At 40.8% G+C, this 20,373-nt stretch overlaps 1 protein-coding gene across 3 annotated transcripts in view; it reads right to left on the minus strand.

The window, feature by feature from the left end:
* HOMER1 (homer scaffold protein 1) overlaps window positions 1-18,922 on the minus strand; it is a 124,027-nt gene extending 105,105 nt beyond the window's left edge. The window contains exons 1-2 of one of the 3 annotated variants that reach the window (XM_089909055.1): window positions 18,351-18,922; window positions 17,110-17,429 (exon numbers count right to left, since the gene is read on the minus strand). In XM_089909055.1, the coding sequence (XP_089765181.1) occupies window positions 17,110-17,114 (5 nt within the window). In that variant the 5' untranslated portion in view covers window positions 17,115-17,429; window positions 18,351-18,922. The other 2 variants (XM_089909056.1, XM_022594004.3) reach the window with 2 other exon arrangements.
* Between the last annotated feature and the right edge of the window lie 1,451 nt (window positions 18,923-20,373).

The raw sequence follows: 20,373 nt of genomic DNA on the forward strand, positions 1-20,373 counted from the left end.
GAGCTTCTTAAATTGTTGTAGGCTAAATAGATTCTTGTGGGCTTTCATGGTTACCAGACCCAAAATATAATCTCTGTGAGTACATGCTTAATAATTTGAGTACCTAGTGAATGCCAGGCATTCGGTTAAGAGCTATGGGGTATATACAAAGAGGAACCACATACACAGCCTATTCTCAGAGAGGTTTCAACTAGAAAAAAATTTTTTTCTAATAGAAGATAATTATGTAAGAGTACAAAGTGATAAATGCCACAGGAGAGGTAATATAAAGTGCTAAGAGGATTCAGAAAAGGGAGAGATTTCAAAATTTCAAAATACAAGAAATGTATAAACTTGTTAAACAATCGATTTTTAGGTTGGCTTGTACTAATGGATGGTGTACTGAGTGGTGTATGTACACCACTCAGAAAGAACACAAGGCCAAGCAATAGAAGGCTAGGCTCTACCACCATCTAACTTTGGGACTCTGGGCAAAGCCCTCACCTGCTTCACTTAAAAATAACACAGGTACCGACTTACAAGGTTATTTCTGCATCTGAAAACAAAGGGAAACAAAACATTAATTAAAAAAAAAAACAACAGGCAGAATATCTCTAAGGCTCTTTCCTCCATCTACATGAAAACTCTACTTGAAAAAGTTAATATACTACTTTAATTTTTAACTTATATTCAAGTTAGACCCAACATTCAGTTACTAAAAGAGGAAAAACAGGCCCTCTGGGGTCAAACAAGTATTTCAACTGCATAAATGCAACACTTTGACGTGAACTGAAATTTCACTCTGCTGCTTAAAATCCTCCAGGGTCCCATGACCTCTGCAGACAGACCCATGGAGGGGACATACGAAGCCCCCTAGCATAACTTGACTTGTAGCCCCTAACAGTAACTGGCTAGGGAAGGAGACTATTTGCACCTTTATACTCAGCCTCTGGGGCAGCTAAAGGGTGTAGAGAAACATATTCTTGAACACCTGTCATGTGCCAAGCAGTGCAGATACAATTTACATTAAAATGTGATCTCATGAGGACTGGAATTTTTGTCTATTATGTTCCCTGCAATATTCCCAGCACCTGAAAAAGTGCTGGGTGCACGGTGGACGCTCAATAAACATCAGTTACTTGAATTAATAGACAAGGCAGTTTCTGCCCTCATGACACTTACGGTCTAAACTAATGCTATCATAAGAATTTAGAAACATATTTTTAGGTAATAAGTATGAGTATATTTTATTCTTTTGTTTTTTTACTTACCTTTTCCTATATTAAACTCTAATCTGAGTAATTTAATAATATCTGACTTTAAAGATTCTTGTAATTGGTGAACATGTCTAATAAGAAAGACCTAATCAGATATTTAAATAATCTTCTGTAGACCTATTAAGATGACCAACAAGATGGCTTAACTATACAAAAGAGTTTTCATAAAAACAGTTGTATGTGCATCTTATAAAATTAATTACAGTAGAATAGGTGATTATTCCTATCACATATAATATTTAAACCTCAACTTCCTTACTGAGAATTAATATTTTCATGGTTCCATCAAGGCCCCCCAAATCAGGATATTCCAAGATAATCAATGAAATTAGAACATTAAACAGCTTAAGTTCTTTGGATATAAAATACAGGAGGAAGGGGCTTATTAATGGGTATTTTATTAGAAGGCGATAAAGTCTAAAATCTTATCTTTGGCTTTCAGTAGTACTAGAACTTAAAAATTTTTTTTCATGTTCTTTATTTAGAAGTCAGAAAAACACAAAACTTAGTTTTAATACCAGAAATTTAACTGTATAAAAACTATAGTTATAATAACTGTGATTTATTAAGTAGTTCCTATTGCCACAATGTTTTAAAAACTTGTTTATATTTGATCCTTTAACCTTCATAATTCTATCCCCATTTTACAGATGAGGCAACTGAGACATACAAAACTTAAGTCACCCGCCCAAGATCACAGAGCTAAGAGGATCAATAATTTAAATGCAGCCACTGGCTGGTTCAAAAGACCTCATTTGATTTCTAAACTGCTCTGCCTGTATTATGCTATGCTGTTCTATATCACAGCTAGAGCTTCTGCAGCCTAAATCCATCTCTCGAGGTTAAATTTAAAAAAAAAAAAAAAAAACCTTAAAAAATGGTGCCAGTCCCATCAATTTAGAGCTTGATGGTGAAATTAAACTTTATAGAACAAAGGCTGAAATAAAATTTATTTCACTTCAAAGTCTCTGTTTCTTAACTGATTCTAACTACTACAAAAAAGAAAAATGCTGTTCAATTTGCTAGTTAAGACATATTCCTCCAGCATGAAAGTCCCCATAAAAAATAAAATGCTATCCAAGCTGTCATGATAGTGAAACTAGAATTAGCCAAGGAGTACAGGTATTTTGAATGACTAGAAAGAAAACAAAGCCCACCCATCCAAGACGACTAAGAATATTTACATTTATCAAGAGTAAGAAAGACAGGGTAAGTTAAAGTTGCAAAACTGCTTCCAAAATAGTAATACTATACTGAGTTCTCGATAGGCATCAGAGCAATGTTCGAGTGCTTACGCCAATCAATTAACCTCTGTGACTTTCCCCAGTATGACAGAAGAAAAAATTCAGTAAAGGACCCCTCTACACTCTGGCTCCCCATGAGTGCATGTGTGTTGTGTTTGGCATGTGTACAGGGCACAAGTGAGGAATGGGGAGATAAATATTAAATGGAGCCCCAGAACTCAGGAGAGCTCCAGGACATGCCACAGGACTAGGTTCCAGGATGCTTCCCACAGAAAAGGCTTTAAATGTTAAGAAACTGGTGCCGTTCTGGCAAACTTAATACTTACTAGGTTGGTTTCCTAAGATAAGAATGTTCTCTACAGAAGGAAAAGGGGACTGGGGTGGGGAAAAGTGGCATATGTAAATAACTCTAAATAGAACACTACCAAAATTGGACATACCTCTTTCGTGCTTCATTTTTAGCAGAATGGAGGCCAGGAAAGCCCTTCTAAGACACAGTTCTCTTCTCCTCAGGTACAGGAGCAACCTGGATTTAGACTGTTTCCACAACAGGAGCACCAAAACCTGTGCTTTAACCTCAGGTGGGCCCTCCAAGCTCCTCACTGTTCATGGTCAGTAATCTCTCCCATTCTTCACCTCTCTTCCCAAGGCTCTGACCAACCTTCATCCTCTACACCAGGGGTCCGCAACCCCCGGGCCGCGGAATGGTAACGGTCCACGGCCTGTTAGGAACCGGGCCGCACAGCAGCAGGTGAGTGGTAGATGAGTGAGCGAAGCTTCATCTGTCGCGCCCCATCGTTCCCCAGCGCTCTCATTACTGCCCGAACCATATTGCTCCCCCAACCCCATGGAAAAACTGTCTTCCACAAAACCGGTCCCCCGTGCCACAAAGGTTGGGGACCGCTGCTCTACACTCTCAGAAGATGGCCTTGTCTTTCATCATTTTCTAGAATACATGCCCATGAAGGCAAGGCTCTTTGTTCACAGATGTAGCTCATATACTTAGAATAGTACCTGACACATAGCAGGCATTTAGAATAAATATTTATTACATGAATCAGGGAATGAATTGAGGAAATGGAGTCCCCCAGCTAAGGAATTCCCTCCCAGTCTCCTGCCCTTTAACCTACAAACTTAACCCAATCATATCCTTCCATACATACATCGCTCCAGTCTACAAGGAAGATATGCCTCTTATTTAAGGTTAACTATTTCTCCTGTGCTCCAGATTGCACTCTCTCCCATCTCCTCTCTCAGTAATTATCCCTCTGTACTCTAATTTTTAAATACCCCTAGCTATGGACTCCTTTCTCAGGGCCTAAAATGAATGCTTAGTCCCATTATGAAAACAAAACCACAACAATTTCTTGAACTCTAGAGCTTGCTGAAGCTACACTCTATTTCAGAGAAGCTTAGTCTTAAAGGAGAAGCCTACACATATGGTCCCTGCTTCCTCATCCTTCATTAGCACCATCACCTGGTGGCAATTTGGATTCATCCCAGGCTGCTCAAACTTCTCAAGGTAAGGTCGTTAAAGGACCACTACTTACCCAACCTAATAGATACTTTTTGCCTCATTTGATGCTTTTGCTACAATTGAGATCCTGGCTACTCAATTCTGGAAACTCCCTTTCTTGGCTTTTTGACACTGTTCTCTCACTGTGCTAGCCTGAGAGCTCTCTCAGCTTCTTTGCTGCCCCTTAAATGACTATTCCCCCAGAGAGGCCTGATCTGCCCTTTTCTATAAATATCCTGAATGAGCTCATCCACATTCAAAGTTTCAACCACTACTTATATATTCTAATGATTCCCAAAACTCTATCATCAGCGTAGTTCTCTTTTCCTGAATACCAGACCTGGATACCCAACTATAAGACATTCCCACGTAGTTGGCCATAAATACATCAATTTTTACTCAATTTGTCATCTCACCTCACTGCAAACTTGCTTTTCTCCATGTTCCCTATCTCAACTAATGGCTGACCAAGCCAATCTCCTTACCCCTCTATATCAACAGGGTTCATTGTCAACGCCTATAGATAGTACTATTTAAATCTCTTTTTGACTTCAGCCCATGTTCTACTCTACCTTAATTCAAGCCATTATTCTTGACTAAGCTGCTGCCATTAACCTATTACACAATTAAACTTGAGGATCTCCAAGACCCCCACTCATTTCTCTCTCATATACACACACCCCTCCTCCAAGTCTAAAACTTCATCCCATATTGTAACCTGAGAAGTTAGTCTAAAACACAAGCATGGTATTAACTCTACCAGCTTAAAATTGTTCCTTTGCTCACCACTATGTAAAGCAATGGCCTCTAAAGTGGGGTACAGGAATAAGTTATTTTCTCTTCTTTCATTTCTATTTTTATGTTTTATAATATATATGTATGTGTGTTTACACACACACAGTAGGACATGCAACTTATAAATATACACATATGAAGGAATATGCCCAACATCTTTCATTGATATGGGAGCCACAAAAACATGTGGAGACCACTAATCTACAGAAAGTACAATCCTCTGACATGACACAGCCATCATCTATCCCTGGACTAACTTTCTAGCCAAATCTACTTTTATATTATATCTGAGTTATGCCAAACTACCTTAAACTTTCTAACTAGCATATGCCACCTTTGAAGCTGTACCTTTGCCACTCCCCTGCCCAAAATACCCTAACAACCTCCTCACACATTTTCCCTCTCCTCACTGGCCCCCCTGGCCCTCATCAACTCTTGTTTGTTCTTTAATGCTCCAAACAAACGTAACTGGCTATGTGAAGCTTTCTCTGACCTTCCCAGGTAGAGGAGGGCACTTCCTTCTCTGTGCTGGCAAATACAACATACATCTCTGTTACAGCACTTAAGTCACAGTAATGTAATTTCTTGTTTACATGACTGTCTACTCATCTTTGTATTGCCAGCGCCTAGCGTGACTCATAACACAAATAAAGTGCTTAATGTTTGTTATACAAGTGCTCAAGAGGCACAGTGCTAAGGAACAAACTGTAGCAACACCTTAGCTACCTGACACAGTTGAGAGAGTAAGTGCTCTGCTTTGCTGAGGTTTGGGCTGATGATCAACTTTAACTTTTAAATTTTAAGATGTGGTTACATCATGCACTGAGTTTTCCGGTCAAGTCAGAGAGATTTTTAGAAAGTCAACACTTCATCATCCACCAAATGCTAATCAATTAACCATCAACAGTGTCAACACATTCTGAAAGATGCCTTATATAAATTCAAAAGCTAACGCTCAGTGATTCGGGTCAAACATGGCAAATTAATTGCACACATATATCTTCCGTTTCTGAAACTACACTAAAATGAAAGTGAAGGGAAAAAGAAGGTATAAACCCATAAAACCAAAGAACAGAAGTGACTCCACTGTGTAATTTTAATACAATTTTGAAAGAAGTAATTTGGAAGAAGGAATAGTACGTGACTTGGCAAAGCCAAGGAAACTGTATAGTGCCTGCAAAAAAGGGAACTAAAAAGTGAACAACTTGCTGGCCAGAATTCAGAGGCAAAGGGAATTGCAGGAGAGGGTGTGAGGTATGGGGCTGATACTGGGGAGTTGATCCAAAGTTTAAGTAACAGAACAATGAGAGCTCCCTTCCCCCCTTCCCACCCTCCATAGTCAAGCAACTACCTTTACCAATAGCAGAAAACAAGAATGAAGCATTAAGAGAAAGGCTGCAAACCCTCCCCTTCATGTTTTTCAGTTTACAGCAGGTAATATGCCTCCTGGGTATATAATGGTATATACCTTGCTCTCAGAATGCCAAGAGGTATATACATTGGAAGATTGTTCTCTAGAGTGAACAGTCTCAAAAAAAAGACCTACAATCTCAGAAAACAGATCTCTACTTACTTACACCTGGAAATCACCCAAGAAAATGGCCTGTTCACCACCTAAATGCCTAACGTGAAGCCCACCGGTGACAGGACTCACTGGGTCACAGAGAGCTTCTAACCGGCTTTTTAGTATCTTACTCTTACACACAGCTCAGGATTACCAGATATTCCAGGAAAGTTTCCATCATGAAAGAAGAAACTAAACAAAAAAGGAACACAAAAGAAAATTTAGGGAACAGAAAACTTCAAAACACTGTAAGTGTTCTCAAATCGATGACATATTGAGAAAGAAGACCTGGAAATTTAAAATTTTGTGAAAATTAAAAATCCAATAAAAGTATTAGAAGATGAAGTCAAGGAAATTTCCTTAGAAGGCAGAATTAAAAGAAAAACACTGGTAGATAAGACAAAAAGGTTACCATCCAACTAATAGGTCAGAAAGAGAAAAAAATGTATGAAATGATATTTTTTAAAAACAGAAGAAAATCTCCCAAACTTAGGGAAGTTGACAGGCTGATATGGTCCAGCAGTGACCAAAAGAGCAATTAAAAAAAAAAACAAAAAAAAACATACAAACAAAAAGCGCCACACCACATCATTGTGAAATTTTTGAACAGCAGAGAAAAAAAATAAATCCTAAAACATTCCAAAGTGGGGTAAGAGTAACACATGAAGGAACAGGCATCAGAAACAAGCAGGCTTCAACAGGAACACTGGAAACTAGAAGACAACAGATCAGTGCCTTCACAGTAATAAGAGAAAATTACTTCCCGTCGAGAGATCTCGCCTCAATTGAGGGGGAGGGCACTTTCACATATGTCTCAAAAAAGTTATCTCCTACCTAGTCGTTTTCAGGTAACTACAGGAAAAGGAGATTCAGTAAAACAAAAGGATAAATGAAGAAAACAGTGTCCAGGAAACAGGAGATATGATGCCTCACCACCCACCCCCCAAAAAAATTAAGGGAAAGTCTAGTATGAGGACTACATAATCCAACTAAAGAGTAACCAGTCCATAGTGGAGCAGGAATGCAGAGGACTACAGATTTTTAAAAGTTAAAAAAAAAACAAAAATAAATGGAATGGACATACTGATAGTTGAGCATTTGGAAAATATCCATAGGTATTTGATGTGGTGCAGCAGGCAGAATTCTAAGATGGCCCCTAGATTACTGCCCCCTGGTGGGCATTTTCTGCATAAAACTCTCACCTTCAGTATGGGTAGAAGGCTTGAATATGATGGGATGTCACACAGGTAATTAGGTCACTAATCAGTTGACTTTCAACTAATCAAAAGGGAAGGTACCCTGGGTGGGCCTGACTTATTTAGGCGAGTCCTTTAGAACAAGATGAAGCACCAGAGAGGGGCTCCTCCTGGCTGCCTTGGAAGTCACAGCCACTTTGAGTTCTATAGCTACAAGGAAATGAATTCAGCCAACAACCACATGAGCTTTGAAGGAGATGCTGATCCACAGATAAGACTCTAGTTCGAGCTGCCACCTTGACTGCTGCTGCCTTGTGAGACCCTGAGCAGAAGACCCCGTTAAGGTGCCTGGATTCCTGACTCACAGAAACTGAGATAAATGAGTGTTGTTTTAAAGCCACTAAAATTATGGTGATTTGTCATACAGCAACAGAAAATTAATACGATAGCATGTGGACAAACTTAAGGATAGCTAAACAGGATAAACAACTTAGAAGGAAATCATACGTCCTCCAAAAGCATAAAAACTTCAGGAGTCAGACTTCCCTGGTGGCACAGTGGTTAAGAATCCGCCTGCCAGTGCAGGGGACACAGGTTCGAGCCCTGGTCCAGGAAGATCCCACATGCCGCGGAGCCACTAAGCCCGTGCACCACAACTACTGAGCCTGCGCTCCAGAACCTGCAAGCCACAACTACTGAGCCCTCGCGCCTAGAGCCCGTGCTCCGCGACAGGAGAAGCCTGCGCACTGCAGTGAAGAGTAGCCCCCGCTTGCCGCAACTAGAGAAAGCCCGCATGCAGCAACGAAGACCCAACGCAGCCAAAAATAAAAATAAATTTTAAAAAAATCACAAAAAAACCTTCAGAAGTCAAAGCAGTGTCAGGTAGTTTAGAAATAATACATTCCGAAATGCCAGAAAGCAGAAGTCACTCTGAAGAAAGGGGCGTTAACTGGTAAGTACTGCTGGAGGTAATCAGGTTTAAAGAGATAGAGATCAGTTTCAAGTTGTCCTGGATCTTTTAGCTTATAAACAGTAGATAAAAGGTTCAATCAGGGTTTCCCCCTTTAGTTCAAATTTATAACGTTTTTCAATTTGCAAGCAGAGAAAAGAAAGCTTCAAGAATCATCGAGGCTTCTGAATGGACAGAAGTTTCTCATACGTAAGCTTCGTTTTTCAAACGCCGTGACTCTCTAAGTAAGGTCCTTGGACCAACATCAACATCACCTGAGAAGTCATTGGAACAGCAAATTCGTGGGCCTCACTCCCAGACCTACTGAATCAAAAACGTGGGTTGAAGTCCAGCAATCTGTGTTTTTAACAAGCCCTCTAGGTGATTCTGATGCAAATTCAAATTTGAGAACCACTAATCTAGTGTGAATTTCTGCCGCTACCCTGCTATGCTCTGGTCTTCCTTCTTGAGTCAAGAGTTAAAGCATTTCCAAACCTACTGTATCCAACCTAGATCAAAGTATCACAGTCACTAACACATGGTAGGAGCTCAAAAAGTGCCAAATAAATAAGAGACTAGGCTTCGGGTGTATTTCTTTCACCAGAGGGTTTTTAGAACACTGGCTACAAATGCCTTCAGGCAGGACATGCTCTCTTCACTTTCCCACAGTCCCCACCAATCCTTACTGCCTTCTACCTTATATATTCACACATTTTTCTGCCCAGCCAATGATAGCATTAGAGTTTGGGACCTCTGGGGGAACAGATTCAGAAAGAATAACACTTTTAAATCTGGATACAATAAGGCCCAGCTGTCTCTTACGAATTCTAGGGAATTGAACAACTTACAGCTGTTGCATGATGATTCAGAAATTGTACTGTATGCCACAAGTGATCCTTCCACTTGTGGGTCTCATGGTCCAACATTAAGCTCTAGGAAAAGTGTTTCAAGATAACATCTTAAGCATTCTTTTTCTGGTCTGAAGTCTTCAGAGGAGTAGACCCTGCTTCCTCACATATTCTTGAGGCTCGTGTCCATTAACTACAAGAGCAGCTAACAGGGCTTTGACTGATGGAATTTACACTGTAGAATCAACTTTGGAAACTATACGAAACATATGTAATAACATTTCAATTCATGTATGAGAAAGACTCCGATGTATTTACAATATAGTGCACTGAGCAGGCACTGATTACACTAAAATTAGAATGCACTTTCAGTACCATCTAGAAGGAAAACAACATCCATTTAGTTAAAACTCACTATCAAGACACTAAGCTTACATTAAATTAGAATTTTTTTTTAAACTATGAGGGGTTAGAAACCCCCCTATAAATCAGTCTCTGTATATGTGAGCATCCATTTAGGATCCCCTGAGCTAATGGTAGGAACCCCAAGGAGCTGGAGATCTAGCACATGTTCTGCCCCTGCATGACCTCCCCTAGTCACATTTTCCTTTTGAGCTCTGGCTCCAAAAAAAGTGGGGATGAGTACTAACATTCTGAACTACTCCTTACACTTAAACAAGAAACCATTTTTGCTATCATTGGTGTAATTACTTTAGCCAATTTTGAAAAGAAAAATAAAATTTGAGATAAACAAGCTAAAATTGATACAAACACATAAGTATCTATGTATATGTAGAAACAGTGACTGATCCTGATAACTCTGTACTGTAGATATTAGTATTTTTTAAGACCTTCACTCTTTAAACCCAAGAGAAGTTCTAAAACTTAATATATTAATCACAGAGAAGCTTAAAGATTCAGAAAGACTCAACAAAATTTCACAATCGTGTGTCCCAGAAATAAACATGGTAGCACTTTAATGAATTTCCTTCAAATCTTTTTATGCATGTACAGATGTATTTTATATAGTTGAGAATATACAGTTTTGCATCCTGGTTTTTAATCGACCACTGCACCATCTTTGAAAATATTTTTCAGGCTAGCTTTGTACCGTATGACTAACCTACAGTTTACCACAGATCATATACTAATTACTCCAAATATACTAATATGCTACCAAGTAAAACTAAGTAGCAATATTGCCATTAATGTCTTATTACCCTCACATTAACATAGGCATAGCAATAAATATCAATTTAGCATTAAAAAAATAGTAAATGAAAGCAACAATAAAAATAGACAACTAAAATCCTATATATTTTCAGTTGAGTAGGGAAAAAAGGCAGCCTGCAAGATCCAGAACTTTTTTTTTAATCAACAGAACCTCAAGGAAGATGAGTTGAAGGGTGATTTGTGAGTCTTCCCGTTCAGCTGAATGTATACAGATCCCTGGCAAAACTGAGTACACAAGAGTAGGTGGAATCCTCATTCTGTAAACATCTTGGGAGCTGGCAGGGTGATTAAGCAAAGCACATGAATTTTAATGTTAAAAGTCATATGACAGAGATTCATAACTACAGAGGACAGAAAACAGCAGTTTTACAAGATAAGCAAAAAGAAAGCACAGAAACGTAAAAGGATAAGCTAAGCACACTCAAGTATTACAGTTGGTTCAAAATAATTGTCCTACCTAAGTTTAGTCATGTACAGACTTACCTTCCACAAAGGAACACGGACAGAAATTTTCTAGTATGAGTACTTTGAGCTCTTTAATAGTCAAATCCACTTAAGATAATTTCGTAGCGACCATTACTAAGAGCCTAATGGGGGAAACTGAAAGTAAGTAGGGCAGAAAATTCCAACTCACAGAAAAGCCTTATTCAAAATAACCATCTTAAACTTCTTAAATGAAACAGAAGGAAGGCAACACTACTTAAGTAAGATTGAGGCATGCTTGAATGTAAAGGTTAAAGGATCCAACAATTTACCAAGAAAGTTTATCAGAAAAATAATTGGTACATCCAACTTATACTCAACTGCTAGGAATCAGCATTTTCTGTACACTAAGAGTGGGGTCTAATTCCCCAGATTCTTTCAACTTACACTGCACGTGTGTGCTCTGCTACGACCTAGGTGGTTAGGAAACACACTGTACCGTACTCAGAGAGATACCAGAGCTGTGGCTATCTATCTCCACCCTCCTACTAAAGACAGGGACAAATGAGGAGCAAGCCCTTCTATAGGTGGGGCGGGGGTCAAGAACACTCTCTTCCACAGCCCTCTGGACTCTGAGGCATGTGGACACATGGATCCAGATGTGCCCATAGACATGACATCATAAACATGACTTAAAACAACCTAATAAAGGAATAAAAGCTGTTTGGTATCTGTGATCCCTCAGTACACTTTTTTGTTTGTGTTTAATTTCTGTCTAACTCTTGTTTGGTAATTTCATAAAAAGTCCTCAATTCTTAAAACTGCTCTGCCTTAAGGAACTGGTGCCGACTCTTTTCAAAGATAACACGGAAATGCTTCATGTTTTAGGGAAGAACATTAAAAGAAAATGTCCATAAAGCAAAGCAATTTTTGAAAAGCTAATATTAGGTGTTAAAAGATTAAAGTGAAAAAAAAGATTAAAGTGATTTTTCAAAAGCTAGAGAAAGTGCAAAGGTAAACTGTACTATGAAGAGAAAGTATTGGCTAGACTGCTAATTTTTCGGATTTTATAATTTTATTTTCTGATACAAAAAAGAAAACAATGATGCTTTGCCTTCTTCCAGTAGCCTATCTTAAAAAAGATAATTATGTGTAAATGAAATTCAGATCTTAACTAAGTCAAATGTTTGTTTTACATATTTAAAATTCTTTTAGCTACACAAGAGCCATACTGGGTTCACAATTAATCATTGTGTGTGGGGGGGAGAAACCTCATGAGAAAGAATAGTTTGTTTCTTTTCTTTTGCAAGGTCACTAAAAAGTAATTTAGGGACTTCCCTGGTGGCTCAGTGGTTGGGAATCTGCCTGCCAGGACATGGGGTCGATCCCTGGTCCAGGAAGATCACACGTGCCACGGAGCAACTAAGCCCGTGCACAACTACTGAGCCCGTGAGACGCAACTGCTGAGGCTCGCATGCCTGGAGCCCGTGCTCTGTGACAAGAGAAGCCACCGCGATGAGAAGCCCACACACTGCAGTGAAGAGTAGCCCCTGCTCGCCGAGAAAGCTGGCAAGCAGCAACAAAGGCCCAACGCAGCCAAAAAAAACCAAGTAATTTAGTTTTGTACCTGTAAAAGTAATTCTAAATTATACCTACCAGAGAAGTGAGGTTTTTAAAAACTTTTAAAAACAAGATGAGAAATAAATAAAATACAAGTGGAGGGTAATGACAAAGCACAAAAAAAGGTAACATATACATGTGATTAATTTCAACTGCTTCCCTAAAAAATGTTGCTTAAAACAAGCAGCACTGATTCTCATCAATTTCATCTTTTTTTCAAATCAGATATTTTATTAGGGAGCACAGAAATAACCAATGTGTTAGACTTATGATGAAGAAAGGAAAATCAAACTGCAATTAAGAGCACAAGTTCACTGATAAATCTGTCTCTTTTAACTGTGTGATAATGGATGTCCTAATTTTATAGTATACAGAGATATGTTGTGAAAATTAAGACTTTTTAACCTAAAAGATTCAGTTCTATATGATTACACATGTTAAAGACCACTGAATGATTAGCCTTTAAAAAGTTTTACTTACTCTTGCAATGCCCATTCAATAAGATTGGAAAATTTTATCTCAATTCCTGTGATGTATATAAATGCTGCTTATCACATGGAGATTCTTTCAAAATGAAGATACTTAATGAGCATGAAACATTATATTGTCTCAAAAAGCACTCAACTTTTCAAACCTTAACAGAGAAGTCTTTTTGATTTCTAGGAAGATCTCAATCATTCCACAAACATAATGAATCTCGTAAACTATAGGGTCACTTTATAAGCCATGGGTCATTACAAATATGCAACACAAACAAGAAACTGCACATTTCACTCAACTAAACAGATCCTAACTGAGAAATAAAGCTACTTAAAATGCCTTATATTCAGTCATTTAAAAATTATATCAGGAAACACTTAAATATTTGGAACTCATTTTCCCTACTCTTCTATCCAGTGAGTTGGATTAATCTTAAAATAACAAAACAAAGCAATGGAGTAACTAAAAATAAATATTTCAACTAAACACCATAGGTCTGGAAAAACAAACAAACACACTGCAGTAGTGATGTTGGACCTTCTGAGATTATAACTACCTTTTCATCTGAGACATTTAATCACTTAAAACTAAACTGAGTTTACAACTAAGTATAAAGACACTTTTGTCAGTCCCTTAACTGCCATGAATTCCATTCAGGTAATTATCCTAGATCAACTTCTAAGCTATAAACTCCCTAAGGGAAGAAGCACATGTTACTGGTCTCTGTATCAGCAGTACTGAGCTGCTGTACATGCCACATGATAGGGGTTCAAACCTGGTAAAAGGAACAGACTTCCATCTAACTTTCCTGATGTTAGAAGTGATTAAGTGGTTGCCTTTGCAACAAAGCCCATACAGATTGCAGTGCACGCTGGATCAAGATTTCTACATTTTAGCTAAAGTCCCCGGAGAGCAGCACCCAGTAGCATGGGGCAGAAAGAGGTGTCAGCTTCCTCTCCCAGCAAAGAAGCGACTTGGTTCAGGTTGCAATGAGGCAGCACTCACTTCCACGCTTCAGGAAGTTATCTGAGGAAAGGCGGAGAAGAGGGTTTCCAGAGGCGCCCACAGGCAGGTGAGATAAATCACAAACAGCGTTATCAACCTCATTTGCAGGGAAAGTCACATTTTAAAAATAACTCACTCTTAATAAGAGGGGGGAGGGAATATTCCCTTGTTGAGATCACTAAGTTGCCAATATGAGCTAAGTAAAACAAAAGGTAGCATAAAAAAAAAAAAGGTAGCATGAAATACCTCACTGAAGTTATGTGATTTCTGTTGCCTACTCTAATCATTCCAAAATAGCTCCTGACTCACTGCTCTCCTTAGGAGATACTACTTGGAGGGCTGGGGGGGGTCATACCTAACAAGGGCTCCTCGTTGGGGCCCGGAAGTTTTCCTAGACTTTACCTCACATACCTGCTCTCATTTTTAGGGGTTCTGATACACCTGTTTCAAAAACCAATACTTCAACCACCTTCACTGTAATTAAAAACAGCTCAGGCAGCATCCAGGATACTTTGACAGATTCTGCCAACTGTCAGTTTCAGCTGTTCTTTTTCATTTCCACCATAGTTCATAAACTACTATCACAGGAGCCTTAGATTTGTTTTTGGCCTGAACTAATCACTCATTTTCTTTCAAAATCATTCCTTTTGTTTTGATTTTGCCCCTAGACTTGCAATTATATCCAAAACTAAGGCAGAGATAAATTTTTATTATAACCTAACATTAGTCAAAAATATATTCATAAAACATGAAACTCTCCACCCACAACATTAAATTTTAGATACAGATACCTGTCAGAGTAAGGTAATTTAGGATTGCCTAGGTAAAACTTTAAAGGCCATTTAAAGCTCTGTTCCCTTTTGTTTTAAGTAGGTGCAGGAGGCAGTGCTTATTCCACAAACACTTATTAGGTACAAACACCTACTAAGTGTGGAAACTTCCACAAATGCCTTCTCTTGACAACTTAGATGAAACAAGTCACTATTACTGAGAGTCGCAGCCCCAAATGCAGACTTGCAGAAAAATTATGCCATAAACATTCACTCCTTTGCCTCTCCAGTCCACCTTTAAGACTTTATTAAGGACTAATAAATTAGTTTATAAACACATTTAATTACACTGAAGTATCTAAAATCTGGGCTATGTGCAGGGGCTTATTTTCATGTCTTAAAGACCAATCCCCTTCGTATTAAGTTCATCTCAAGCTTCCCTTGGTAAAACCATGGACATTCATGCAGCTTAAATGTTGTGGAAAACCATGAATTTTCTTTCATGATGCTACCACTCCACAGCTTAGAGAGAATGCAGCCTTCAACATGAAAAACTGCCACTTGATTTTTCTTCTCTGACACATTTTAAACAGAAGAGCTGCGGACTCTCAAGGGAAGCCATATTTCAAAGATTTTGAATAGTAGTATTTGTCAGTATTTTCTCTCATTAAAATTGGTACAATTCATCCAAAACATTTTTCAAATGCCATTATTTTCCAGCTTACATGCTTAAAAACTGCTTAGAGAAAATCTCTCCATCTGAGAGATTTACTTCAAGAAATCAACAGCAATTATGAAAACTGCAGGAGAAAAAGAAATAACTCACTTTTACAGGCTGGAAAAAATTTTAAAACTCACCTAAGACCCTCATTTTACAGATTAAAAAAACAAGAGTCCACAAAGGTCAAGCAATTTGCCTCAGATCACCAAGCTACTAATAGCAGCACTAGAAATAGAATGAGGTATTTTAATTGCTGTTAGCAGTATCCCAAATCATGCAAGTTATATATATTCTCATCACTTTGTCATTTAAGTTTTAAAAACAAGTATCACTCTTTCTCATCAATTCCTGATGGACTCCTACAACGTACGCTCTACATCTTCAAACTTAAGTTTATGAACTTCAAGTTCTAATTCCAACAAGAAAGGGTAGTACTAGTAAGAACTTTCCTCTGAACGTTTTAAGAATGAAAGTTTAGGTGTGCACACCCCTAAACCGTCACAACGAATTTCAGTGTCTGTCCTTTCAACCTCTGTCCCTTAACTACACTTTAGATGTGTTTATTCAACTACGAAAGAGAGAGAGAAAATTCTAGAAGTTCCTCTTTGACAAAAAATCATTGAAAATCTGTCAATGAAACTAGATCATTACTCCATTAATATATTATGGAAGTCTGGTTTAAATTAGGAAGAATCACTAGCATTTTATCGAGTTACTGTGTGAAAAGTTAACAAAACGTAGGAAAATGGCACTCTTGGTTGACTTTGGATCTGAAAGAAGGTATACATCTGACATTGTTAACACAAACTGAAGACTTGATCATAAAAGCAAAAAAAAAAAACAAAAAAAAACAGAGAACGTGAACAAGTTCCTTTAACAAAAAGCTGTTTCCTATTCAGGCTCTGATCTTTAAATGCAGGGCACTGTGGGCTCCTCCTAAGACTTTCAGATTTTCGTTTTAAATGCCCCAATAGAGCAATTCTATAGATTTTAGCTTCGGCTATTCAAGGGCAAAAAGGAGGGCACAGTGAGGACAATTTACACTGGATCATTTTCAAGGACTGTAGTCTAACCACTCATTACTTAACAATTGTCCTTTGTGCACCTGATTATTCTCTAAGTACTGAGAGAACGCAGGACTTCTTTTTGAAAGATACCAGCAACAAAACCTAAGAGAACACGACTTTGATTATAAACTGCTGCGGCACTTCGACCAGGAAAGGGCAGTACGTGTGGTCTTCTTAAATACCACTAATAAAGCTACATTCTGGTTACAATAATAGAGGTATGTTCCTTAATTACGGCCTCCGGTGTTACTCCACAAAAATAACTTCTTAAAAGGTTAATACACCTATATTTTTAAAGTACGACCAGCTTAGCAAGGTGGCAAATTTGTTTGAAAACATAAAACACAGACAATTCACCACCACCGCTCAGTAACACACATACATAAACAGACTCGAAGCGGGGTTAAGCACAAAATCCTTACCCCATTTTGCCCAGTGAAAACTTGCTCGGAAGTTTCTGCTCTTATGCTACGGAATAACTCCAAAGGAATTTCTCCGTCCGTTATTTCGCAGTTGCTTTTCCACCCCCCGAGATCCTTTTGTGGAGGTATTTCAGTGATGCTGAAAATTCAGTTAGTTCCCTTAGGTAAAATGATTTCTCTCTGGGAAATACCAAAATGTTCAAACAGAGGTGGCATTTGCTTATTAGAGTTAAAATGCTGCGCGGAGGAGACGGCGGTCAACTCTATTCCACAAAATGAGTCTATGAATCGGGGAACGCAGAATCCAGCTTCACGGAGTCCTATAAAAAATGAGTTCAGTGGTCATATCTCTCCTGTCCTCCTCCACACTCAGGGAGAGCCCAGGTAACTCGGCCTTTTCGGTGCTACTAAGGCTGCGGGTTCAAATTTCTCCACCACACCAGGTCCCTGGGGGTGGAGCGTGCAACCCAATGCGACGTGCACTTGAGAGATCCCTACGAGAAAATAAAAATCCTAAGCGCAGTAATGCCACTGCTTCCCTGCGCTCACATTAGAAAAAGCTATGTAGAAAAATCTCTTCCAAGTGCAAACCCAGCGGCTCGCGACGTGCACGGCACTCCACATTGGAATCTGTCTTTTAATTTTTTCCCCCCCCTCCTAAGACTGGGAGCAGAGAGGAGGCGGGGAGGAGGAAGAGAAGGCTGGGCAGGATCGATTCATTCTCCCGAGGAGAACACACGGAGCCATTTCCAGGCTGGCAGCAGGCTGGGGGCGCAGCGCACGCCGGGGAGCAGAGGGAGGGGGCCGGATCCCACCTCCCTCAGCCCCTGCCCGCCCCCCGCCGCCGAGCACAATGGAGCCCGGCTCGCGCCCGGCCCTTCATTCGCTGCTGCCGCTCTTCCCTTCGCTCTTCGGAGCACCGCAAGTTCGAGGCTCCGGCGGCGGAGAATGAATGAATCAGAGAGCCAAGCCCCACGCTGCCCCCCGGCACCCTGCCCCCAGCTCCGGGACGGGCCGAGCAGCGGCGAAGGATGGGGCTGAAGGGTCGACAGGAGCCCGCCCGAGCCGAGGCGGGCGGCTAATCCCGCGTCGGGACCAGGGGAAAGGGGCTCGAAGCCGCAGAACAGCCGCTGCTCCAGCGCCCCCACCCCTGCTCCTCGCCTCTCCCGCTCCGCGCCGCCGCCACGCGCCGCCGCCACACGCCGCCTCACAGTTCTCGGGCCCCGCCGCCGCCTTCTCACACTTCCATCACCGCCCGCCTTCGCCGGCCTCCAGCTCCTGCTCGGCGAAGCAGCGCTGGCCGGGCGGCCTGAAGCCCGCCGCTGCCTCCGCCTCCACCGGCCGCTCACAGAGCGGAGGGCGCCGCTTCCCAGGTCAGCGCCGCCCGCAAGAGGCGAGCGCGGCAGCGGAGCTGGCTGCGAGGGGCGGGGGAGGGGGCGGGGAGAATCGGGAGCAGTGCGGTCCCTCCCCCTGCTCGCGGGAGGGGACGGCCGCGGCCGCGGAGACGCGGCCGGGCAGCAGGGAGTGGGGCGCTGACCCGTCCCGAGGGCCCGCCGGGGCCCTGAGGGTAGCGGGAGGAGGCGGCAGCTGCGAGGGCGGCGGGAACGCTGGTGGTCACGGGCCGAGCCGGCCCTCGTGGGGAGCTAGGCCGGGCGGCAGGTCCGGCGGTCCGTCCTTCCTTTCCCCCCTCCCCTAGTGGTCGGCGGCGCGCGGGCCGTGCGCTCTGCTCCTCTGCTGGCTCCTGGCCCCGCTCCCTGCCGCCACAGTCTCCTCCGCGCCCCACACCGGGTGCTCTCGCTGAGTCTCCATCCTCCCCGCAGGAGGACCTTTAAATAGCAACGTCAGCGCGCTCCTCTCCGCACACACGTCACCCGCCGTTCACGTCACCGGGGTGCGGGGGATGATGTCACGCGGCCGGAAGTACTGCTAAATTAGGGAAGGAGCAGGGGGAGGAGGACTCGGCGAGCTCCTCTGTGCCCACCTGCTCTCGCTTCTCCTTAAAGGCCAAAGCGCAGGAGACAGCCGAGAGGAGCGGCGGGAGGAGGAGATTTCCTTGCAACAAATGTGCCAAACACAAGTGAATCATTCATAGCAACAGTGCCGAAGTGTCAAGCGGGTGATAGCCTATCTCCCACTCCCACCCCTGTTGCAGCAGCTTTCCCGGGTTTCTCAAGTCCCCACTAGCACGGAAATGTGGGAGGAGAGACTGAGCACAGTGGTAGATATGTTTCCAGCAAGACTTGGGGAAAAGCACCTTAATTTTCGAAAGAGTTATTAAATGCCATTCTGGACTTAGTAGTCTTTAAAACTTTTTTTCTTTCTTAGTGGCTACCTAAATCACTAAAGAATAAAAAGCAAAGCCATGAACACTATCTTAATGATATGAAGTATAATAATGGGGTGGGAGGCATCAAATGATCTAAACGTTTTCATTTGCAAAACAGCAATGTTTTGGCATAGGATAATGAGTCAATCTTGACTTTGTTCCCTTATAATTATCGTCATGTACAACACATAGCAAATCCCAGTGTACCCTCTCAGTTCTGGTTTATCAAGAATATGAGTTTCAGTCTATGGAAGTTGAAAATAAGAAAGACTACCAAATCCTTTTTATTTAAGTATTAATACAAGCACTGTTAGACTAATTTTGTCTTCCTTAGTTTTGACCATATAACGTATAACACAATACCTCTTAAGTATGCTGTTTTTCATTTCCTATATGGCAACGATGAGGAGCCATCTATCTATAGGTTTACTAGCTGTGTGTGTGTTTGTGTCTATAATAAATCATGCTATGAATGCTCTTCAAATTCCAAATTACTACAAAGTTTTTTAAATGTCTCCGTTATTTCATAGTTTATTATTAGGTCAACTCAAATAATGAACTTTGATTTGATCTGATTTAACATGATAACCATGGCCCCCAAACAGAGTTACTACAAAATGCCAAAGGCTATTGCTATTTCAGAGTTAGTCTATAAGCTCAGTGACCATGTTTTCCAAACCAAAATCCAAACACATCATTTAACAATAGACAAAATAATTTGGAATCTGAAGTGACCTGGGAAATTCAGGACATAGGATTGCCAACCTATTCAGTGATTGTTAGGAGAGCTGTAAATGGATATCAGTGCAGTTTAAATAAAAGGAGCTAAAACTCTATGGAATTTATATCATATGTATTTTTAATGTTTTGAATATTAAACTACTCACATGATTCCTAATTAAGGAACATTGGTTTTTACTTCTTTCTGCATTTACGCT

This window comes from Delphinapterus leucas, chromosome 3, assembly GCF_059928025.1.
Source record: "Delphinapterus leucas isolate spDelLeu-1000000601 "Yukka" chromosome 3, BTC_Dleu_Yukka2, whole genome shotgun sequence".
Taxonomy (NCBI): Eukaryota; Metazoa; Chordata; class Mammalia; order Artiodactyla; family Monodontidae; genus Delphinapterus; species Delphinapterus leucas.